Raw genomic sequence first — 25,955 nt, forward strand, 5'->3', positions numbered from 1 at the left:
CATTGCCTCTCAGACCCCTCCCCCTCCATCTTCAGTCACCATGACTTCCAGCAGTCCGCTGTTGGGTTTGGCTGAGGTGGGGCTGAGGTGTGACCAGGAGATTGAGAGGCGATATGAGATTGTGCCCTCTGTAGTCTGCTCCATGTGCTGCCTCTTTGGAATCATCTACTGCTTCTTTGGTGAGTAAAGACTTATTTTAAAGAAATTATCAATTTTATTATGTTATTATTTATCACTTGCGGACTGTTTGCGTCCACCCTAACCACTTTTTAAACATGCCAAATATTAAACTGAGTATATTTGTTTATCATCCCAACTTTCAGACTAGTTATATTTGGTGGTAAGTCATTTAGTAGTCTGTGAAAGTTTACTGAAAGTATTTATTGAGCCAAATCTTAGTGCTGTTAATGGCTTAACAACAATTGTAGAAATATAACTATTAATCAAATGTGTAACAGAATTGTTTTTTCTCTACTTTTTTTAATTCAGTTCAGCATTGCTTATTTATCTATCACATTTCAAGCATAAGTGGAACACAAACTGGAACTTATAACACTTTAAAAGGCAATTTCAAAATGTCAGTACAGTCATTTAAATAGCATTAAAATTAAGAAATAGTGGCAGGAAAGAAAGAAGGTATTACAAGACTTTAAAAAAAAATGAAACTGTGAAGAGTTACATAGTATGTACCACTACCTGCTAGACCTCAAAGTTAAACTGCAAATAGAGTTGATTTTACATAATGCAACATGTCATTTCACTTTCCTGATATATTTACAATACTTAGTATTTCCTACTGATTAACTCTTTTGGGGAGGATGACATGTCCACTGCTAATATTTCCATGTGTTTTATAATTGTTAGTCAATCTAAGATGCTGTATTTTACCTGTTCCACCTTCCCTGACACCTACAGCAAAAACCTGCACCACAAAGCTCCACAGAAGATAGAGAAAATGGCAATTTCTTAAAGAACTGCCAAGAATTTGCTACACTTGGGTGTTATTTTGAATAGCCTTGTTTTCTACGCAAAGGATAAGAATACACTTTTGGGAAAATAGCCATCATATCCTATTTCGGTATGAATATTGATGTGTGATATGTTGCAGCTCGGGGCAGACCTGTTGGCAGCAAATAGAGAGGGATTCACTGAAGCATGCAGACTGCATAAACATTTAATAAGCCCAGGTAAAGCATGGCTGTCAGCACCTGCATTAGAAGCAGCTTGCCCAAAAACTTTAGTTTTCAAAGTTGACAGCAGGCATCAGTATTCCAGTGGCTAGCAGCCCTGAAATAAGATTGCTGGTTTCACAAAAAGCAGAAATAACATTACTATTCATAGAAAATCCCCACCTGACGGGCAGAAAATGTTCACTGTGCCCTCATACCAAACATACTGAGCATAAACTAGCAAGGGGATTTATTTAATAGTGATAGTTACTGTAAAGTTACGAACACCACTTCAGTCAAATTAATCAAGCATAGGCATCTCAGACAAGAACTAAAGAATCAATACTATGACATCAAATAATGCAACACCAGAAACAGACTGACATCATTTTCTTTCAGACAGTTAAATGCCTCAATCCTGGTGAATTTATTTCTAATCTGTTCTTTTAGAAAACCTAAAACTTCATACCACCATCACGGCTGTGCACAAAGCACTTTATATGGTCAATAGTTTCAGAAACCCCAGTCATGTTTGAACAGTAAAACATTTCTGCAAGTTATCAGCATAAAGCTAAGTTCTTCCTACCTATTAAACCATCTTTCCATTGACAAGTTGAGATTTGAAAGGTTAGTCGTCATTTGGTTGATCTAAAATGGAAAGTTAAGAGGAGGAAAGATGAGTGATGTTACTGGAACATGATGTATAAGGCGAAGAGACACTGGTGAGAACAACAGGGAAGCGTGAACTGATTAAACTGGGACGAACAGATGGGATGGATTGATGGCTGGAAATAAAAGTAAGGAAGGCAATGAGGGACAAAAGATGGAGAGGGAGGGATAAGCAGAAAACCGGAGTAGTTGATAAATGGCTGAAGAAAGGGGTGGATGGGGGAGGAAAGGAAGAGTCAAAGAAAAATAGACCAGAAATTAAGAGCATATAAGGAGAAAATGATCTTTCTGAAATCATCGATTGATTAATGGAGACCATTATTTTTGGAAGTTTGTTACAGCTGATGACCAAAACAAACGGGGAAAAAAAATGGCTGCGGCAGTAGTTGCTGTGGAAACACTCCAGATACGCCGTGTCAAACTTGTATTCCCCCAGGCATCCTGTCACAGAAGTGCAAACAGCTGTGAAGAATACAGGGGTTCTCTCCGGGCATGCTGCTTGAAAGAGATGGAGGTGGACGCACAGGACTGAGTAAAAAGAATAAAGATAGCTACAAAAAGCATGTCAATTAAATGAGTTATGGTCACGAGGGAGGAGCAAGGACGGTGGCTTGGATGAGAGAAAGAGCATTGTGCAGCTCAGCTGTGCAACGCCTGATTACACAAAGATAACAATCTGATGTCGAGTTCCCTCGAGACAGAGTCCAGTCAGAAAGAAAGGACATGGATACTGAAAGAAAAATGAAAGAAGATAAATATTAATAAACACAGAAGCAGAGGCCAACGAGATTTGAACTGCTGATATGCTCGGCTTTTAATAGTCTGGAGACTTTCTTCTTGTTTTCATGACAATAAAACGAATCAAGACTCAGAGGAAGAACATGAGGGAGCGTCTGATGGGAAGAGAAAAGCTAGAAGGAGAGCAGCTGTTCTTGTCTTGTCTTCTCGACTAATAAATGTGCGTGACCTTTTCTAATGCAATGATTATCATATTTCAAAAGTGTTTAATAAAGGTTTAGAGCTGGGTAATTTGTTCCCATTACAGCCCAATGAGGAAAACATGTCTCTCTTATCACACGTGTGTCTGCACCTTCTTTTCATTGTTGATCATGCTTCCTACCTCTTAGATTTTATGTCATTTCTTGAACTTTTTGCAAAAGCACAAAGTCATGTGAAGTTAATCATCAGGCAGAGTGGCCAATAAACTACACTGTAATTAGAGAGTGAAAATAGATTGTTAAATCAAAGACCTACGACTGCATGCATCTCTTATTAATGAGGCGCTAGTTTTAAGAGCTTTTCACAGGTTGATAGATAATCTAAATCTTTTGGGGTTGTAAGAATTATGGAAACGTCCATCCAGCGTTTCTTTGCACAAGTTGCATTAGTTCTCAGTAAATTCATTTTTGCTTTTATATGCTGCAGACAAATCCAAAGACCAAGACAATAAAATAGAGTATTTCCAGCAATGCTTGTGGTGCTTTCTTTACAGTAATGAAACCATTAGTGCTTTTTATTGTTGTTCTGCATTAGTCTTGACCTTATATTTTTGTTGTATATAACAATGTTTAATGTGATTAAACAATGATTAAGCTAGACCTCTTTCTTATTTATATTAATCCCAATGTGTCATTCAACATTGCCAGATTTAGTGTGTGTGTGTGTGTGTGTGTTTTTAATAAACTAAAAAATATTCTATAGCACACATTCTTATAGCACACATTCAACTAAATGTTTGTGTGTTTATGATGTGACATTAGTCTTTGATCCGGCTGCCTTCAACAGAAGGGGATGTTTCGTACAGTCACTGTTTCGCTGTTTGACTCCTTCATTTGGGCATTCTGTCATGTTTGATCTAATTTTAATTATATGTTTTGGCTGTTGACTCAGCCTTGTGTAAACACACACTGTAGGCTACAGCAGTGCTGAGTTCGGATGCCTCTGATGTCTTCAGACTCTCTGCTTTTCCATTTCTCCTCCAGGCTATCGATGCTTCAAGGCCGTGCTGTTTCTAACAGGGCTAATGTTTGGCTCTGTGGTCATCTTCATGCTGTGCTACAAGGAGAGGGTTATGGACACCCAGCTGAGTGTAGAGGCGTCGGTGGGCATCGGCCTTGGCATTGGGACCCTATGTGGCCTGGTGACCATGTTGGTCCGCAGTGTGGGACTGTTTATGGTTGGCCTGCTGCTGGGACTACTGGTTGGAGTGGCATCACTGGTGGTAATTTATTCTTTTTAATAACTGTTTTGAATTATAATAAAATAATACTTGCAAAACATATCTAAGTGTTTACTACACACCTGGGCTTCATGAACACAGCATTGAACACAAGATAATATCCTTTGCCCTTAACAAAACAGTTGTTAATGGTTTTGGCTTTTTATTTACTAAATTAGTTTAAAAATGGCCAGAACTGGGTAGCATCTCTCTTGTTAGTTTGTTTTGATCAATCTTACCACAGCTGTGATTCAGAAATACGTCAAAAACCTTCTGTAAAACACACAAAGACAAGGATTTGATTACTTTGCTCTTTTTTTGGGGGGGGGGGGGCGCTTTTTTTCTGCAATCTAATTTTCAAAGGTAATTTAATGCCACGATGTTACAACAGCAATCTACTGTAAATCCTCCTCATTTACTAGGATGATCCTTCAATATCTGTAGGAGTTTACTGTTTGAGGCAAGTAGGTCATGTTGGTCACCAGGCTAAGTTGTGCATTAACTTCATAACAATACAACACTCAGAACATTAGATTTTCAGTATGTGTTGACCACATATAACACTTTTAATTGTTAGGCCGTGACTCAGGTAGTTGAGCAGGTTATCCCTTGACTGTAATGTTAGTAGTTCATATGAAATTCCCCGAGTCATCTGTTGTTGTGACACTTCACCATCATTACCCCGAGGGTTGACATTGCTGGTGTGTGTGAATGTTTCTGTGGTTGGAGAGGCTTCTGTCAGTCTGTCCCAGGGATATAGCTTAGCACCACCCGATGAGGACTGGATGAATAATGGCTAGAATGTAAAGTGGTGCTTTGAAAAGCACTATATAAATCTAATCCATTCTTATTATAATTCAACTGAACCCATCAGGTAACATTACGGGTTCCCATTAGCAAACAATGCAAACTTCTAAATGCAAGATGCATAGAAGTTTTACTCATTAAAAATTTCACTGACAATGGTTTTGAACAGCTCCTACACTTGTGGTTTTATCATTTTATTTGACATATGACTTCATTATTTGTTCTGCATATGTTTAAACCAAAAGCTAACCAGCCTCCCATATAGCTTATTATTTAATTATAACTGATGTGAACAACTTATTGTACACTTGGCCATGAGTTTCATTTGAGTACCACAAACAGTTTTAGCTGAACAGGAAGATGGGCAGAGAGCTTTAAATGAAATCTAAGTGTATATTTAGTTCAAGTTAAGGAAACTTTATTATCCCCTGGGAGCAATCAATTTTACAGAACGTGTATAATAAAAACAACAAAAACATCCTATCACAACAGGTCTTTTTCACTTAAATTACTAAAAAAAAAATTTTTTTTTTTTTTTTTTTTTTTACTTTACTTTACCAACAAAGTTCTTCAGAGTACTATCAGAGGTAATTCATATTTTCTCTGTCCATTTATAGGTAATGGAAGAGTTTTATCACCCCAAAACTGTGTGGGTTCCTCTGGGTATTCTTCTGGGCTCTGGAACCCTGTTTGCCGTCCTCACTCTTCAGTGGCAGCGATGCTTCGTCACTTTCTCTACAGCTACTTTTGGCTCTGCCATCATCACTGTTACTGTGGATTATTTTATAGAGTTGTTTGCCTTGGTAAACTACATCTATGAGAGACTCAAGGTAAGGGTAGCTCTGTTTGTCCCTCTGTTTTTATGAGGAAAAGATCACGCAATTCAACTTGTGTCATGTGTTTTGTATGCTTTCTTATCTGCATGTGTAAGTATGTGATAAAAGAGAGCCTGTTTTAACTTTTTAGAAAAAAAAAACTTCATAATTATTCAGTTTATGGAATTAATGAAGTAAAGTGTTAGTAAAATCTCTGCGTATGTGATCATTGCTGTACCTATTATTTATTTATTTTTCATCATAACTACTATAATCTTGATCAACAATGTGTTCAGACACCTGGTTTAAGTGTGAAAAGTTTCTTGTGCAGTATAAATTGACTGGACCGAAACAAATTTTTTTCTTGTTCTTGTGGCTTTGAGAGCAAGAACAAAGTTCTCACTTTTCTTGGAGAGTTTAACAAGTGTCAGACTTCAGCCCTGTTTCTTAATGAAGAAAGAGCAACATGAAAGAGGAACAGCATACTCCAAAATCCAGTCATAACCAGGTTATTAGTATTAACCCTAAATGGTTCCAAAGAACACTTTGTACTTTTACCTCTATGGGCACTAATAAAAAGCTTAAGATATGCAGATTGTGGCTGAACCTACAGGGGCTGCGAGGGATGTAAACTATCCAGTGTACGCATTTATAGTTACTTCAAATACCAGAACACAATCTTATACTCATATGCTCGTAACACAGAAGCTGATTGTGAGCTGTTTCGGTTTGTCATTTCTCTACAACCTCCACAGTAAACCTCTGTAACTCTACCACCAAAGGCCTCAATGGTCTGGTTTTAAAAGAACACATCTGTTACTGTAGCTACTATCTCTGCAGGTGGCACCAAAGAAGCCAGTGTGCTGGTTTACATGGGTCATTTTAGGGGTCTGGCCTGTGCTGGCCCTGCTTGGAGTGCTGATCCAATGGAAAGTGACTGCAGAGGGATTTTCTCACACAGAAGGTGAGTGTGTGCACCACAGACAACACATAAATGATTGTTGTTGTTCATTGCTGAAAGCAGGAAGTTGTTTCAGAATTTCCTTTAACGCCCCCAAGGCCACAATGTTCTGGTTGGTTTTGTTTTTCTCACACTAATAACTACAGAGAAATATAAGCCTGAATTAAATGCAGTTTTAAATTGTCCATGATTGGTTGGGAAAATTTTGTGGCATTTAATGGATCAGTGTTCCAATAAATAATCTATGAAGTTTATTAATAGTGTATTAATTGTATCTAGTTAAATAGTCTAAAACAAAGTAATGCATAATTTGCTTTTTTTAAGGTACTTCCCTCTTTTTAGTCAATAAACCAGTGAAACAGCCCAGATTTATCACCCTTCATTCTATTATTCACTTTGTTAAGTGTTTTGGTTCTTTGCAAGAACAGAAACAAGTTGGTTCACCACTACATTAGCTTACTCACACAGTTTTGTTGTGTTCATTCCTTATTTATCTTTTATTTGCCACTGTTTGTGTTTCATTGCACTCATTTGTCACTGAGTATAAACCTGCATGTGTTCAGAATATTAGGAGGAGCATTCAGAATTGGGGAACATTTTTGGAGGGGTTCATAACAATGTCTTTAGTATAAATATTCTAAATAGTTCCCAGATGTCTTCATGCATTTATAAACATAGTAACCTATGCAAAGAATAAACAGCACATTAACAAGACCAAACACAGATGATAGGGTTTTGTTTTCTTCTGTAAAAACCTCATTTATTGCTAAACTTTATCATGTAAAACAATTCACACAATGAAAGCCTTTAGTTTTTCTAATCTCAGAGGTTGTTGTTTACAAGAGGCTGCTGTATAGAAACATGGTTAAATGCAAAGGCAACAAGGCTGAGAAATCTGAAATGGAAAAGCAGTGGAAGATAAATAGAATTTCTCGTCAAAATCAGGTTTGCTCAATGAAGTCAGCTCAAACAAGACATTTCCACTGGGAGGAAAGACAAGCAAGAAGCTTTCAGTCAAACAGCGTGCTTCATCACAGGTAGCTGATTCCCACAATTCGTAAAAGGGAAAGGACAAAACAAATACTGACTCACATGCACAAGCAGGAATGACTTGAAACACACTGCAATGACCATGTTTCACCTCAATTTGCATACTTTTTATTGTTTTACGTATGATTTAGTGGAGAAAGTGCAAATCAATTTACATTTCCATCCACTACAGTTATGAACTGTGAATATTAGACTTCATTGTGGTAGCCAGTTATTAAACCATACATACAGCCTGAAAAGCGCCAAAAAGGGGAAAATGTTAAAGGAAACATATAGTATTTGTTTCATGTATTAATTCAAGGATCATTGCCCTCTTCACAGCCCTCCACACAGATGGGATGTTTTCATTTTGCTGTTAGTTTCCATTTCTGCGCCTGAGTGGAAACCTTAGTAAACCCATTAAAATACCTCAAGTGTGTCGTGATTAATTTGGACTCCTGTTTGGAGTCTGTAGTTGTTTGTTACCAATTCACTTTTGTTGATGGATGTACACAAGCTTATCTACTAACAGCCTACACGAAAGTATGAACCTTGATCTTTATTTTGCAATGTTCTAAAGCCTAAGAGTACTTTGCAAGTGGAGCTCATGTGTCAGGAAGTAAACAGAGACCTCATGACACGGGTGTGAACCAGCAGGTTCTCATATCATCACAGAATAAATAGAGAGACTTTGATCTTTTTCCCATGTGGAGAACTTTAATAAAGTACATCATAAATGCTAATTAGTTTATGAAAATGTGCTAATTCACATTAATTAGACTAGAGTCAGATCATAGCAGGCATGCCCAGCTCCGGTCTTTGAGGGCAACAATCCTGCAGGTTTTTCATGTATGTTTGTTCCAACATACTCGACCCAAATGAATCAGTCATTGTGCAGAACTTTATTGGCTGTTGGATCCATTTAATGGAAGGCAGGTGTGTTGGAAAAGGGATGCAGGGAAAATCTGCAGGACAGCAGCTCTCGAGGACCTTCAGGCAGCCATGGGTTATAGTTTCTGTCCTGTTATGGAGCTAGATGATGGCAATGCAGTCAGCTGGTTATTAAACTCATTCTGGTACTGAAGTAACAAAGACCACGTCATAGCTATACAAGCATTTTTTTTTATTTTAGATACTGTGTCACTGATTTAGAAATTCTAACCAATGTGAGCGGAATGGTGATTGTGTGTGTGTGTGTGTGTGTGTGTGTGTGTGTTTTTATAGTTTGAGGGAGAGTATGAATATTAACATTAGCATTTCTACCAGAATCTGTTATTGATGAAAACTGCCTTAATCTGTTATAAAAGCAAACACAACACAGATGGCAGGCTCTCTCTCTCTCTCTCTCTCTCTCGCTCTCTCTCTCTCTTTCACACACACACACACACACACACACACACACATATATATAAAATATGTAGTTTGGCACAAATACTAAAATCAATGAAACAAGGGGAAGGAAATATACCAGGACACTCACTTAAATATATATTTTTGAACAGACACAAGCTACATTAAATCTTGGTTGGCACAGCTACAAAGCATCATCAAATGTGTCACACATGGTATTAAATAATGGGATTAAATAGCAAGCTGCCATGGCTACCAGGCAGAGGACACAGGTAAAGATGTCAAGGAAGTTTTCTTCATTTTTTTAAAGCTTAAATTCCATCCAATCCATTTTTTAAACGGCTTTGCCCACTTAAGGGTCGCAGGGAAACTGGAGTCTATCCCAGCAATCATTGGGCGAGAGGCTGGGTACACTCCGGACAGGTCACCCGTCCATCACAGCGCCACTAAGATTCCATATAGTAAAGTAAAGTGAAATATAAAGTGAAATAAAATAAAGCAGGATCGATGTCTAAAAGAAGAGTTTCTGCTTGTGAGAAAACGTGGAAAGTTAGCAGAAAACAGAAGAAGAAGAAACAACATCTGAGTTTCATGCATGGACATGCAACCTGTTTTGCATCTATCACATGATCAGGAAGATGAATGAGGGGAGAAATTAATTTCCTCATGACTCTAGCTAACGTGTGATAAGGCGAAAATTATTGATTGTATCATTTAAATTAATCTATGAATGAGTTTTGTCATTAGTCATGAACTGCTTAAAGATTTCAAGAGACGGAAGGATGGGTAATAGTATGGAGGGTTGGGGGAAAGGGGGAGCAGGTGCATTGGGGGAAGGGCACGGGTGAGGGTAATAAACTGGGGCACAATGGGGAAGCAGGGCACCCAAACGGAGCAGTGGTGCAAATCATCTGCCAGTTGACTGAACAGTGCAACGGACACTGGTTTTGGATGCATGAATTAGCTTTTTTTCCATTTCAATTTTTATTTTTCGCCTTCCTGTGTAGACAGTGATGATAGTACATTCATGGTTGGTTTTTTTTCAGTACTTCTGAGGACGCAGACATAAATCATTCTATGTTACCACAAGACTAAACCTCATTTTTTCACATAAAATGACCCTAAATGACGAAGGTTTTTAAATGAGTGGGGACTCCCCAAAGTGTCCTGATTCTGAGGGTTCAGAGCTCATGTTAGTCCTCATAAAAACAGATGCACCAACACCATGTGGCCAGAGAGGCCTGAGGTGGGGTGAGTTCAGAAAAAAAAAAAGGAGGGGGATATTATTACACAGTTTCCTTGACAGATGGTGCCTCGTGTCCACCCGCACAAAGAAACAATAATAGACTTCATAACACATCTGCACCCACCCATAACAACACACAAGGCAGTCTTGTACAGCATTGTCATGTGTAGACGTTTTGAACTCACAAACTGAACAAATCGCTTTTAATTCAGACTGCTCAGCATATCAAACCATTAAATCAAAATGGCTTCAGACACTCCAAAAATAATCTTGTTTTTAATCAGTGGACAGTGAGACAAGATGGATTTTGGACATCCTTTGCTAGGAAGGGTGTGAGAATAACAAGAATACACTCTCCCACCAACAATATGTGAGGAGGCTGAGCAGCTTAGTGCAAGAACATGACGCGAGAAAAAAATAGTTTACTAGATGCAAAGATGGAAAAATAAAATAAATGTCAGATTCTTTCATTTTTATTTTTACAATTTAAAGTAAAACTTTTAAGTTCCTCAACAGTAATTAAAGTTAAGTGATTTATTAAAGAGAAAACATCACCGCACTGATCTTGGTTTTCTCGTTGGAGTTGCTCTGAGTGTGTCCTCTCTCCTCTGGAATAATTACTTACTTTCGTTCCTCTGTTAAAACTGTATTATTTCCCCTTTCATTGTGCTGTCACTCCCTCTTGATTATCAATTGTTCTCTTTCTCTCCTGATTCTCCACACACCACCACCACTTTGTTCTCCCCACATCAAGTGGTTCTTAGCCGACAGCAGCGGAGGGTCCAGCTTATGCGGATCCGACAGCGGGAAGAGAGGCTGAAAAAGGAGAAAGAAATCAAGAAGAAGAAAAAACGACAGAACCAGAAGACGGGGCTCAAACAGAAGGCTCACACCCATCACAACCACCAACAGTACCACCACCCAGCAGCATCCCACCCTCATCACCAACCCCAGAGCTCTCACCCACCTAAAATCCCTCCTCCTTCTCAAACGGAATCTGGCTACCACCGCAAGCCCAATCCTAAAAGACGTTATGATGGAGATGTACTATCTCCGGTAAGATGACAGGTTCTGGACATATGCAGTTTGTACTGTAGTGGCTCAAGAGGTGGATTAGGTTGTTTATTTCACTCAACTTGCCTCCACCATGAATGAATGGTTTGAGAGTTTGGCATGGATTGGCAGCCATGTTTCGTCAGTCTGTCTTGACTACATAGCTTACGACCACCGGTGTGGCCTGCGGAGTAAATAAATAATGGATTCCGTGTAAAAGTGTTTTCTAAATCTAATCTATATCTATCTAATCCAAAACTATGCAGCAATTTATTATCTTCTATTGCTGTGGTTGAATCAGCAGAATTTTAACTTTCAAATAATGGACTTTTAAGTGCCATTCTGTCAACAACGAGACAAACTTACAAACAAACTAACTATTTAATTAACACTTGAACACAAAGTAAGCATTTGTGATTCTCTCTTGTTGTTTACCATCATCCCAACCCTTATCCTCTGTCTGTCTACAGAGCTACATCAGGAGTTTCAGGGACAGACACGCTGACAGACAGGCGTATTCCCACAGTCGCATGAGCCGCTCTCGAATGGCTGAACTGGACTACGACTCCGGTTCTCAAGTGCCCCTCACAGCCCCCGGTGGACCTGCAGTTCGCATCTGAGGCAGTAAATTGCACAAATCAAGACACGAGCACACAAAAGCAGGCTACTTCAAAGCTCTTAATCGCCACTAGGGATATTAAACCTAACCTTATCGTGCCAATCTAATCAACTGCCTGCAAACCCAACAGGGGTTCATTACGTCCCAGTGGTTGTTTGGTACACTGGTTGTTTCCTCCCTGACCTGCTACAGCTTGTGTTTATTTGGTCAGTTTGATCCCATGTTGTTCTTTTTGGATGTGGAAGAAAAATAGCAGTCACTTTTTTTTTAGAAGGAGCAAAAGTGATGGGTCATCCTTTATCTGACTCTTAAGTTAGGGAAATCATGCTACTATTCTTGAGTACGCTGGAAAAAATGGACCTGTTTGTGTGTAATTTGGTAAACTGTTGCAGCCATATGAAGTCATTTCCAGTGGGAGGGTAGTGGGAAGGGGAAAGAAATAACAACCAAGATGAAAATCCACAGGTGTTTCAAACCTTTTCAGATGGCAAAATGCAAGATGTCTTTCACAAAACCAGAGTAGCGCAACTTTAATGAGTAGCTTCACTTTAGTGGGATGATACAATTTGCTTCAGGAATAATGAAGCGAGCGCTTTACAAGATGTGTGTCATAAGATAGACGGCAAACACTGGAACTTAAAGGCAGCTCTTCCTCGCCATATTTCCATTAAAAGGCCAACGTGTGAAGTGTTTATTTGATCTTGCAAATCCAGACATGGCAGTACGAGGGCTGTGCTGCCAAAAACGGGGACCATTTTTTAGGTGTGAACCAGATTAAACGGTTCAAACCAAAGACTTCTTGTCTTTGTCATTCCTCTCAAAAGTTAGTGTCGTCACTCGCGTTGGTGCAATTCTCCATGGAGACGGTGTTTACATGTCATCCCTTTCCTTATGTTAATAATCCCAAACTGTTCTAACTATGGACGAGAACACATTTGTGTCCCTCTAAACAGCTGTAAGCTATGAGATCACTGGTGTTGATATGTCCCAGAGTGCTCTCATGTACTTTTTTCACCCTGCTATCCCAAAAACAACTTTCGTTTGTGGGATTTGTCAAAGACAAAGAGTTGCTGTCTGATTGTGGTCATCCAGGAATTTGATTGTTCATATGAGTGAATGGACACATGAGCCTTCTGGCTCATGGAGTCTACCAAATATTAGCCAAGGAGAGGGGGTGCATGGGGTTCCTTTCATGTTCGATGAGCATGGTGTATGCCCCCCCCCCCTCTTTTTTTTGCCAATATCCTGGTATGCTTGGAAAAATATTAACTTCCCAGCTTTGTATGACGTGATGAAGAGGAGATTAAAAATGTAGATTATCACCTGGAAAAGAGGAGGTGAAAAGATGAAAGCATTTACAAATGGCGCCCCCTGATGTTTACTGCTCGATCTGTCTTCTGGACTTTCTCTGTGTATGTTTGTATGTACATGCATTTATGTGTTTCTGTCTTTAAAATTCTAATGTGTTCCTCGCTTTGATATTGTTGTACTTAACATCCAGGAGAGGAAACCTGAACAGGAGGTATTTTGAACAGAGGAAAAACAGTATTTTGTCTGAAGCCTGCTGAAATAAGGAGTTTCTATATGAACAACAACACAAAAATATCGACTTTTAGTTTCTACTGAGGCAAAATAAATGATCAGAAATAATACAGCCAATCGAGCAAAGGTAAAATCTCTTCAGAACAGTTACATAAGATCTGCATATTTTTACTTTTTTTGTTTCTTTTACATTTTAAAAGGGAAAAAAAACCTTACATGACTGAAATACTAACATTGGTAGATGGTTTTTACCTGACTGCAGTTATTTATGAATGGAGGGTCGGCTATTTACATCAAGCTCTATTACCGCATGACAAGATCCCTGTAAATGTGTCCAATGTATTGTGTCATTATTGACAAGCGACAACCTCCAATTTTCAGTTTGAAGTGTACATAAAACTGAAAAATTTCTCTTCTCTTCTCTTCTCTTCTCTTCTCTTCTCTTCTCTTCTCTTCTCTTCTCTTCTCTTCTCTTCTCTTCTCTTCTCTTCTCTTCTCTTCTCTTCTCTCCTCTCCTCTCCTCTCCTTTTTTCTTCTCCTCTCCTCTCCTTTTTTCTTCTCCTCTCCTCTCCTCTCCTCTCCTTTCTGTTCACACTGTCCAGCTAAAGGGCTTGTTACACGTTGTGTATTATGTTCAGCCAACTGCCGTACAGCTGTATTGTATTACTCAGATAATCTTTCGCAGTGTGGCTGTGTTACTTGGCTTCTGCTTATACCTCAGTCCTATTTCCGTCCCATTTTTCTGTTTCTTTAATGCAGTGCAGTTGTAATGTCATTAGTTTTTTACTTGAAAACAAAATGTGAAATCTAAAAAATTGCGCCTATTTTGCTTGTAACTTTGGGGCAAAGCTTATAATTCTTACACCATTTTTTCCCTTTATATGTGTTTTTTTTCTTTTATTGCCTGTTACTGCATAGTCTACTGTATGTTCAGAAGCATTTTGCTTGTAGATATTGACCTGTAAATAATATTTTAATGTAAAAATGTTTGGCTACATTTTCATGCTTACACCATGATCATGAAAATTCATTTAATGTAGTTGATTATTTTCTAATGGAGTAGACCTGTTATGTTATGTTGTGATGCTACTTGTATGTATCTGACTTGGTTGGATGTGGTTGCACTCCTCATCCTGCTGTTTCAACATTTGATGATGAAAAATCATCTGACAAAATTAGCCTTGCCTCCGAATCGTCTTTTTCTTACATCCCTCTTGAATGTGTGCAAATAAGTTTATTATTATTATTATTATTATTATTATTATTATTATTATTATTATTATTATTATTATTATTATTATTATTATTATATTATTATTATTATTATATTATTATTATTATTATTATTATTATTATTATTATTGAGCATGAATTTATATGGACCTAACATATGATAAACATTGTGATCCTGCAATTCACTGGTCTTGTTGTTTTTACTTTTCATGTTCCTACATGATCATTTATGGGAATGGTGCAAAGGATCATGTAGGAACCAACAGCTGAATGGTAAGTAACTGATACTATGAAGCATAAACAGATAACACTACATGTTACAGAATCTCATCACAAATAATGATGAGAACAATATGTGTAATATGCTGATTGGCCCTTTGGTAGTACCAGGTTGAAGCTCATTGTTTTCCTTAATTCTTTGGTTCTTAGATTTAAAAAGTTGTTGGCAACATTACTCAGAGATTTTCCTTCATATTTTCATGATAGCATCATATAGTTGCCACAGATTTATTAGATGCATATCCACGATAAGAATCTACCGTTCCAATATATCCCAAAAGGTGCTTTATGGAATTGAGATGTGGTGACTAGAGGCTGTTGGAGTAACTTGTGTTGAAGAAACCAGTTTGAGCTGATCTGAACTTTTTGTCCTGGTGGAAAAAGACAGAAGACATGTACGGTGTGGCATACTATAAAGGGATTGACATGGTCTGCAGCAATACTTAGGTGAGTTGTGGCATAAAGATGATGCTCAGCAAGAGGCACAAAGTGTGCCATGAAAATATTCTCCACACCGTTAAACCACCCTCTGAGCTGTACAAGGAAGGAGGGATCCATGTTGCTTATACAAAATTATGACCCTACCATCTGAATGTGGCAGCTGAAATTGACACTCATTCGATCAGGCAACTTTTTTCATTTTTTATCATCCAGGTTTGGTCAGTCTGTGAGAATCGTTGCCTCAGTTTCCTGTTATTGTTTCTTTTCTATCACAATATCATAATTAAATATGAAAGTCGAATGTTTTAGTACACTTTATAATAACCCCTTGGTCTGCAGTGGAATGTATTCAGTGAATTTCTTCTTCAGTTCAAACTCTACTTGATTTATCAGACATGTGACAGCTTGAATCAATAAGAGGACATGTATTGCAAACAAAAATACCACAGCTCTTTAACTCCAAGTCACAAAACGTATAAATGTAGTCTGCTAAGTGTTGATGTGACCAGGATGTGACGTGACATAACAAGTTTCCTTTGGAAAAGGCTTCCAGCATTACTCACAGGGAACCACATGTAAGAAGAGATCACAAAAGTGAATTTACTTCCTTTAAAGGAGACAGAACAGAGGAACGTGTTGCCCTTTGCTGATGAGCAACTACATGATGACTGGGATGCTTTTCCCTTTGACACAAGCTGCAAGGAGAATGTGATGTGAGCTAAAGGTTCTGAGCATCATGTCTCTACTAATTACTGGAACATCAGACACATTCCTGTCCCTGTTTCATTTTATTTCCTGTGTAATTATATCTGTAAATCTTCTTCTCGTGTCTTTCTGCCCGGATAACCTTTTCATTACGTCTCTTCTCTTCATTTCTCTTGGTTTTTTTTGCTAGCCCACCTGTTCTATCTGGCTTACTGTTGCATACTCATTTATTGTCTGTTTCTTTGCCGTCTTCTCATTTTCCCCCACTCCCATTTTTCATCTGTGCTGACATTTTCACTCGAGTGGCTTCAAACACAAACACCTCACGCTGTATGTCTTGTTGCTTTTCTAATTTGCTTTTTTGCTGGAAACAAAGCATGACCAGGGACAATTCATTACCAAGTCATTGTTCACTTTTTCCTGCACTAAAATAAGCCTGTGTACTTTCACTATCTACTTGAAAGTTAATTAAATGTTGACAGAGGAGTGTTATGCTTGACCAGGAAAACCTATAATCTCTTGGGTTGATAGTGGGAGTTGATAAAGTCATGCATACTTTTGTACTCTACCAGTCAAAAGTTTGAACACTCTTTCCCATTAAAAACCAATGGGAAAGTGTGTCCAAACTTTTGACTGGTAGAGTATACATTTACAGAGCTCAATTGTTTTGACTTATGGGAAGAGTAATGATACATAATTTACCTAATTTTTTTTTCCTAAACAAATTATTGTACTTACAAGTGATGTTTGTACTAAAGATCTTTATTTGAGATTGTCGTCACAGTGGAACAGCATACGAAGGTTACTCATATACCTACAGACACCAAGCCCTTCCTTAAAGAGTTCATATTCATAGAAATATGACAGATTGTCATTTTCCTTCAGTGTTGTGTTTCAGAATCCAACTTTATACATTTCTTATGTCAGTAACAGCCCATCTTCAACAAGCATATGCATATTTCCCAAACAAATCTTAAAACTGAATGATACAACTTTACTTTAATCTTTGGCTTTATAATCTGTGTTGAACCTCGCCAACGTCCATCCTTATCATCATTCCATCTTTACCCTTGAAAGTAAATTATTTTTGCAGGCAAGATGTAACAAATTCTGGTGCCTTTCTTTAATGGAGGTAACATGAATAAAGAATAAATTCCAGGAATGCCGCTGATGTAAAACCAGGCTAAAGGCATTGTGCCTGCATCTACACTGTAACGTGCACTGTGGTCTGTATTCACATACATATAACCATCAAGTTTACATTCTGTATGTTGTCTTTAAAACAGGCTCAGCTTATAAATCCTGACAGTAGAGGTGGCAAATAGATGTCTGTTGGATTTATTCTAGTCATTTCCTTCATGTTGCTGCTTTACATGATGTCTTGCTGGTGCTGTGTGGATTCACTGACAACCTGAGGAGAAAAAAAAAGAAGAATGTTGCTATGAAGGAAATTTAGAGTAAAACTAATTGTATACAAAGTGTTAGCTCAGTAGCAGCTGACTGTAAGTCTGTGCAGATATTACTTGTAGAAAAGCAGTATGCAGAGACAGGGCTAAATGTGAAGCTACTTCATCAAAAAGGTCAGTGTTTCAGAGTGCTGACTTTTTGAGTTTCTGCACACTAATAGATCTCAGGAGTAATTTAGAGACTTTAAACAGGAGTATTGACCAGGGTTGTCTAGCTCCAGTCCTCGAGGACCAGAATCCTACTGGTTTTCCATGCATCCCTGCTCTAATACACCTGACTGAAAAGAATCAGTCATTGTGCAGAACTTCACCGGCTGTTATATCCATTTAATGGAAGCCATGTGTATTAAACTTAAATTTCCTAAAAAAGAATATTTTCATGTGATGACATATGCACATAAAATACAAGCCAAATCTGACAAACCAAATGAACAGAGATATTCTTCTTAAATCTTACACACTGGGCACTAATGCCCTGACTCGTGGAATACTTCATCTAGGTAGGGATGCATGAGAATGTTTTGCCTGAAAAGCACTTTGTTCTGCTTTCTGCATATGTTTTCAGAATTCCTTTCATGTAGCAGAAATGCTGAATAATGTCTGTCTTTGTGTTGATTCATAACTCTGTTTGGGTGTAAATGTGCATTAGGTCAAACCTCTCCATCGCGGGTCTCAATGGTCTTGATGAGAACAGTCTTCTTGGAGTGAACCTCTGATGAGCGCTGATGTTGGGACTCAGGACTAGTCTCTATGAGAAAATATTCATCCCATCAGCTGACACTTTATGTTTTCTGCAGTTACAGCAAGGTCATTTAGTCTAAAGAGATAAGTATTAGTTCATTGCAACTACGTGCAGGCCAGTTGGCTTAAAATATCTTGAACATGCCTTTCATACTAAGAAGAGGGTTAGATAATAAACTATGGATAGTTGTGTAGATTTGCCAGCAAGTTAGAGTCTTGGGATGAATTAGTTACATTTGGACATTTAATTAATCAAAGATAAGGAAAAGTCTTGAGATAATTAATGTGATTATCATTGATTTTTGCCTCTGTGAATCAAGTAGCTGTGAAGGTTGTTGATGTGTGATACATCCCCACACAGTGGTCAGAATGTGTCACTGCAGATGCACTGGAATTCCTTCCCACCAGTTTAGTCACGTTATAATTAATTGGTTTGATCTTTCTTATTGATTTATCTGGAACATAAATCAAACCTTGCAGTTATTTATGGCCAACATAAGTAATGTGTTCTTCCTACCTCTAAATCCAATGGAGGAATAGGCAGACTGGACCGGCATAGTGGTGGTGATCCTGCAGAGGGAAGATATAAAAGTAAGCACAAACTGCTGTTTTAGTCTACAATGAGGCTAAAAGTGTTTTTCATCACATTAAATGTGAACAACAGAGACACACAGACCTGCTCTCCTCCCCCTCAAGCAGTTTGCGGTAGGTGGCAATTTCAATGTCAAGGGCCATCTTCACATTGAGGAGGTCCTGGTACTCTCTCAGGTGACGAGCCATGTCATCCTTTAATAACAGTTTGCTCTAAATTAGGGCTTTGCCTGATACAAACAATACAGTGCCTATCAAAACTGTTAACCTATGCTTATTGGACAGAAAGATTATTCCTTAATTCTGCATCAGTTCTGCTTCTTTAAATATTAAAAGAAAGAAAACTTTCATTGCCTTCATTTTTGCAATATCTTCCTCTAGTCGTGTGATGGTATCCTGGAAACCAGAGGCCTCGCGGGCCATGCGATCCTCCATATCTCTCATCTGTCGGAGCAGAGATTCATTCTACAGAGAAAAAGAGAGATCAGGTAAGGAATGAAAGGAAAACACCTTAAAATCTACAAAAGACTGGCAGCATCAGAAAAGGGAAAAAGAAGGACTACATTCTTTGGAGGAAATATGCCAGGGAGAAAATTTAACAATAGTATCAATGAGCCAAAAAACAAAGTACTAACTGTGCCCTTGAGTGAGTCGATCTCGCAGGTGTAGGACTGGATCTGGTGCCTGTACTCCATAGTCTCCTGTTTGGCCTGACGCAAGGCGTCATTATTCTTGTTCACAGCCTGGTTCAGATCAGACACCTGAGGAGACAGTAGATGGATTTTTATTTTAATGCTCAACAGCTAAACAATATTTACTGTGTTTTTTTTGTTTTTTTTTACCAATGTGTCAGCTCTCACTTTACCTTGGACTTGTACCACTCTTCAGCTTCTGCAATGTTCTTTGCAGCAATGGCTTCATACTGCATGCGGATGTCCCTCAGAGCGGCTGTCAGGTCGGGTTTGGACATGTCCATCTGGATCTGCACCTGGGTGTCCTGCATCTGGTTCTGCAGCTCTCTGATCTCCTGCAAGGTGTTCAGAGAGAGAGAGAATAGATTCATTTGAAAGATATGAGCTAATCACAACAGAGAAAGATGAAAGAGAAAGAAGTTTGCATGTGAAAAAAAAAGCAGCAAGGGAAATATGTGCATTTAAAATCACCTTTTGTGCTGAAAATGCATTAGAAATTAAATATTTACACCTGAATGTGCTTTTTTTTAAATCTCAGTTACATGTATGTACATGTAGCAGAAATACTGGATATCAATAACCGTAATTTCCCCAGCAGTTCACTGACAAAAGTTGAAGACCAAATATTGGAGACAGAATTTTTTAGATTAGGGAGCTTTGGTTGCACTCAGCTGTTCACTGGTCTACTCAAAAGATTAAAATAGCTTTGCATCTGTTCTGACACACACACACACATACACACACTTTTCCTCTGTCACACAACAGCTGACATGCTCTTTTCAACCAATTGGCAGTTCAGCATTTCTGAGAGGTCAAAGTTGAAACAAGGGGAAAAAAATGGCAACTCTGGACCACAGCTGTGAGTACATGTCTGAGCTCAAAGCTCTCTCAGTCCTTTGATCACAACAGGAGAAGCTAAATGTTTGGCTCTTTAAATTTTCTTCAGTGTGTAAATATGCATAAAACAGTGTCATAATGTTGTTTTAACATCAGTTCAAGCGTGAAACATTTAGACTCTTGAAGAACTGCCTGCCTGCTGAGGCCTGAAATCACAGCATGGCAGATGACGCAGAGGTGTTATATGATGCAAACAGACAAACAAAGATGCAAAGATGCAGTTTCATTTCAAAGATATATAAGCGAACCTCTTCATGGATCTTCTTGAGGAAGGCAATCTCCTCCTGAAGGCTTTCAATGCGTCTCTCCAGGTCCAGCCTGGCCAGAGTAGCATTGTCAACATCCTGGATACAAACACAAAGCAGAAACTGATGACCACATGCTAAGATAAGAAAATGAAAAGCTGCATGAGCAGATGTATAAGAGCTAGAACAATCCCAGGAAAATGAGACTGTAGCAAGGTTTCTCTGTTTACTAGAAGCTTTGAGGAAAAACATGATTTTTTTTTTTTTTAATGGAAATCGAAGACATACGGCTCTGAAAGCAGACAGGTTGTTCTCAGCTTCTTCCTTCTGGTGAATCTCTTCTTGCAGCCTGTGAGAGTGAAGACGGCACACAAAACAAAAAAAGAACTAAATTAACACAATTTTTACTTACATTTTATCTCAGTTACAGGATTTACATACTCATTAGCTAAAATACAGCTGCTGTCACCCCATCAGGGTCAGAATGGTAAGCACAAGGAAGGATCACGCCCCTGTCCTTGGCTGGTGCTCTTTCCACATTTAGCTTTTCACCATCCACCTTCAACAAGTGGAAAACATCGGAGCAAGAAATGCATGTATGCTATTTGGCAGACAGCTGTGGTGTCCAGTCGTCTTTGATGGTCATTTTTGAATATTTGAATCATGTCAGTTCATGAAGACGTTCAATAAAAGTGTCAGCACATGTTTGCATGCGTTAGCAGGCAGGAGGTTTCTGTGTGTATTTTGATCTGGATGGATACGTGAGCGAGCGCTTTGGTGCAGTTCATCCACAGCTTCAGGCAGTTGCTCGAAGACAGCTGGCAAACAAAATAGATTGTGTGTGCACTATGTGTGTGTGTGTGTGAGAGAGAAAGAGAGAGAATTGGAGACTGATTGAGGGTTGCATGTGTGTTTGAGTGTTCTTTGATAAACACTTGAATGTAAGTGATGTTGCATGCTGTTGCAGTGACATTACTCTAAATTTACAGAGCTGACCCAGTAGCTACAAATAGAAAGTGATACACCCACATTACAGCTAAGCCTTTTTTCTCTGCCTGTCACGCACAATTATACGCTCACACACACACACAGGCACTGTGTGGTGGACTGGCTTGTGAAATCTTGAATTTTTTTATTCTTGGTCTTTCTGTAAACCCGCCGACAGACAGTGTGTATGAACACACCTGTTCACTGCCATCTGTCTGTCTCTTAGCGTCTGGCTACTGAAACTTTATCTGTCTGTTTGTCTAAACTTTACTCCTATGAGCCTGCAAATCTGTCTCTCCTCATTTTTCTTCTGCAATGTCTCTTGTGGACAAATTATAAACACCTTCGTAAGAAATAAGTGGGCCGTAAAAACGCAGTGAAGTATGCCTGCTCTCAAATCCTCCAATGTTACTTTGTTGTTTCCTTTTTTCCCTAAGAGCAGAAATCTGAACTGTGTATTATTTAAAAGCAAAAAATAAAAAAACTTTCCTTTTTTTCCATACCATCTCATATTTCTCTTGCAGCATCATTTAATATAATGACAAATCAATCTGAGTTTGGACTATCTAAGGAGTGACTCAGAGGCTTAAAGGTCACGTGATAACAGCAGTAAGAGTGCTTGTCATACTGCATCTCTAAATATTTATAAATACACACAAATATACATTTGGAAAATATTTTCTACCACTCAAGGCTTCTACATTTTTTTTATTTAAGGACTCATCACCATAACAAGATTGTACAACACTTACTTGATTGTACTTCTCTTTCTAAAACTGTACTGCTTGAAAGATTTGCTCTCCCATCTTGTCTTCATTCAACCTTACCTGAGCTTGATTTTCTGCAGATCATCAGCCAGGTTGTCTCTCTCCACTTCCACCCTGGCGCGTTGGTTGGACAGGGCCTCGATCTGCCTCCTCAGCTCCCTCATTTCCTCCTCATACATCTCAGCCACGCGCCCTGGCCCCTCACGGCCCCTCAGCTTCTCAATCTCCACAGTCAGCGCTGCGTTCTGCTGCTCCAAGAAGCGCACCTTCTCGATGTAGCTGGCGAAGCGGTCGTTGAGGTGCTGCAGCTCGGCCTTTTCATTGGTCCTTGTGTTGAGGAAGTCTTGGTTCATTGCATCTGCAAGGTTAAAGTCGAGCTTCTCGCCGGCATAGGTGCGCATGGCTGTAGAGGAGCCAAAGCCTGCACCCCCAATACCGGAGGATGCTCTGAAGCTAGAGTAGGATGGCGCACCGGTGCTTTTGACTTCGTAGACTCTGGCTGACATGTGGCTGGAAGAGGAGCTCCGGCCTCCTCCCGAAGAGGAAAATAAGGATGACATTGGTGTAGAACCAACGCCAGAGCCGAAGGTACGACGGTATGAGGAGGCACTCTGGGCTGAGGAGGAGTAGGTCTTGCTCATAGCTGCTTGACTGGCTTGTGTCTTTGAAGGAAATCTTTGAGGTGCTGAGACCTAACTATCCCACTGGACAACTGGGAGGGAAACTGAGTAAAGAAATGCCAGGCACTGAGCGCAACTATTTGTAGACCCACTGCGCCCACTCCTGCCCCCAGCCCCTCCTCCCAGTCCTCCTTCTATCTCCACTCACCCCATCCCCCTATTCCCATCACTCCACGTCTGAACAGCAATAATCTTCTTTTACTGATCTTCCTCACAGCCTTTTCAATTCTTTTGTTGAATGAAGGACTTTAAGGATGAAAGGGAACATCTGAGTGTCTAATGGCTACTTCCATCTTTTATAAGTAGAATTGGAGTAATTATTTTAATCATTAATCCAACTTTTGGGTGACTTTTAGACACAAGACCTTTTCTTTTTGGGAATGACTTGAAGTTTTTTTTTTATGTTAAACTAAAAGTCCTTTTATTTGACCCAGAAAATTATATTTGATTTTATTCAAGAAAAGGTAGTGACCTGGTTTTTCTTTGTTTTTAGGAAGTATCACCTGAATTTGACAACCTTTTTATTGAAGTTTAGTTATATGCTATCAATCTGGTTGGAAGACTTTTCTGTATATCATTTTACCCATTTCAGCCAATCATCTTAGCTCCAGCCTCTCCTCGCTTCGCATTCCTCTCCCCACTTGTCTTGTCTGTTGCCAGTCCTTGATTCAGCTGTCGAACAGGTCTGGTTTCAGCTGCTGGTAAAGAGCTGTGCACTCGTGTGTGTGCGTGTTCGTGGCTGCAAAACTGCATGAGCAAGAAATTAGTAACATCATTCATAGTCTGAAACTTTCATGTAGTAAGCTGTTGTAAGAAATAATACATAAGTCATGAGCAACACGTGACTTTAGTTTTACAAGGAGATCAAGCTGCGAAAATCAAAATCTGAGTTCTTCTTTTTTTTTCGTCTCTTTGCTAATTTGGAAGATTTGGGGTTTTTGTGGAAGGGGCCAACATAAGTTATATATTTAATCACTTAAAAACTTTTTAAAAAAAATACTTTAATGATTTAATAAATCACTTTTGGATAATAAATATTTTTTCTTATTAAATGGCTTTGAAGTTTTTTTTATGTAATTTGGCAGGTTTGTACATTTTAGGCTTTAGCTGAGCTGCTGACTCTTTCAGGCTGTTGCGGTGACGGGGTCCATTGGCCCATATGTAAACGGAACCATAAGTTGACACCAGACCAATTAAAACTTAATTTGAAAGTTTAACAAATTTAATTGATTTCTGTCACCAGTAATGCAACTAACGTATGAGATTACACACCTTTTCTTCTGTTCAGATAAAAAACCTCCACTAAATCAAGGTTTTAAGACTTCAAAAGAGCCATTGATCCCTTCCAGACAAGAGTATGGTGTACAACGTATACATGCTGTTAAAGTTTACATTGCCAATAGTTATAGGGTTACATATCTATCCTTGGTTATGTAAGAATTTGACGGATAGAGCTAGCTGCAGGAAGGTCACACACTTCACTTTGTCATTAAAGTTCTTCAGTACAACTCACACACACCCAGTGTAGGTGGTCAATGACTTGAGTATTTTAAAATATTGGATATAAAATAAAATTTATTGTGAGATTGTGTGTCTTTTAATTTTGTTATCAAGTTGTCAGAAATAAAGTTCTTCCATGGTGACATACAAGCATCTGCTCAAGCCATTACCACACTGCAAATACAGTCTTACATTTTCACATGGTTGAGGAGCGATTAGCATGAATCACATGATTTGGTCCGTATTAGCTGCCTAATATCACCAACTTTGTAATGTTCAAGAACTTTGGCTCATTTTTAATTCTTCTCCTAAGATAGAAGTACATATCCTGCAATAAACGGCGTTCGCAGTAGTGAAGAGACTTGTGAGGCTACTCCTGCTTTGTGTAGGCTCTGCAGCTCTGTGTTAAGATGCTGGAAGTAAAGACAGTTCTGAAAATGAGGACGACCTTTGAGAACCACCCACCATATCATAACAATGTTCTTAATGAAATCAGTCATCCACACCCTGTGTGAAATTTGAGGCATTTATTCTATTTGAAATCTCCAGTCTCTAAGATTTCAGGTGAGTATTTTAAAGAAGGAAGCATGGTGTTAATGTTCATTCAGTGTGTATGTTCATAGGTGTACATGCTGCAGGGGTCATTGTGTGTGGTCATGCACAGACATGCAGTGTGCATGTCAGCTGCTGGTGGTGTCAGCTCTATTTTTGGACTTCCCGTCTGAACCCAACTGTTTGGCTCCATTCCCAAGAGAACACTGGACTGAAGATATAAACCGGAATAAAAAGTAAGCGTCAGCTTTTAGTGACACACTTCAGGATCTGATCACAGGCATAGTCAAGTGTCAAAAGAAAATAAGATTTGCTTGGTTTATGTCACAGATAAACACGTCTGTTCATGTTTGATGGTTGTAAGGCTTGTTAAAAACATAATCCTCAAAGGCTAAAACTAAAACATAAAACTTCTTAGATAGAAAAACACATTTTCGATTTTACCATATTAAAAAACAAAAGAAATTCTCTTAAATTTTCCCAACATCCACTCCCTTTACATTAACAGCCAACTCTGCTGGTGACTGTGGCTTTTTTTTTTTTTTTTTTTTTATATTCTGGTTAGCTGTCAGGGCAGACATGTTTATGTTTAATTTCTGTTACAAACATCGCTTAATTCCCTTTTCAAATTTTATGCTATATTTTCCAAATCATTTTTTTTTTTTATCAATGCTTATGTCATTTGACTTTTCTGGTCATTA

The 25,955-nt window shown here is 38.7% G+C and overlaps 2 protein-coding genes across 2 annotated transcripts; one reads left to right on the forward strand and one right to left on the reverse strand.

Annotated features, from left to right (window-relative positions):
• Positions 1 to 40: 40 nt before the first annotated feature.
• tmem198aa (transmembrane protein 198aa) lies at positions 41 to 11,937 on the forward strand (the record flags this gene model as incomplete). Its single annotated transcript, XM_079254623.1, has 6 exons — positions 41 to 179; positions 3,821 to 4,059; positions 5,481 to 5,693; positions 6,519 to 6,642; positions 11,019 to 11,320; positions 11,788 to 11,937. The coding sequence occupies 6 exons, from the start codon at positions 41 to 43 to the stop codon at positions 11,935 to 11,937; spliced, it is 1,167 nt and encodes a 388-aa protein (XP_079110749.1).
• A 4,943-nt stretch (positions 11,938 to 16,880) lies between these two features.
• Positions 16,881 to 23,262, reverse strand: desma (desmin a). The gene is made up of 10 exons (XM_079254559.1): positions 22,583 to 23,262; positions 21,057 to 21,117; positions 20,772 to 20,867; positions 19,800 to 19,961; positions 19,570 to 19,695; positions 19,289 to 19,399; positions 19,020 to 19,129; positions 18,861 to 18,913; positions 18,259 to 18,350; positions 16,881 to 17,547 (listed from the first exon to the last, which is right to left on the reverse strand). The coding sequence occupies exons 1-10, from the start codon at positions 23,161 to 23,163 to the stop codon at positions 17,506 to 17,508; spliced, it is 1,434 nt and encodes a 477-aa protein (XP_079110685.1). The 5' UTR covers positions 23,164 to 23,262; the 3' UTR covers positions 16,881 to 17,505.
• Positions 23,263 to 25,955: the final 2,693 nt, after the last annotated feature.

Source organism: Telmatherina bonti, assembly GCF_933228915.1.
Source record: "Telmatherina bonti genome assembly, chromosome: 15".
NCBI classification, from domain to species: Eukaryota; Metazoa; Chordata; class Actinopteri; order Atheriniformes; family Telmatherinidae; genus Telmatherina; species Telmatherina bonti.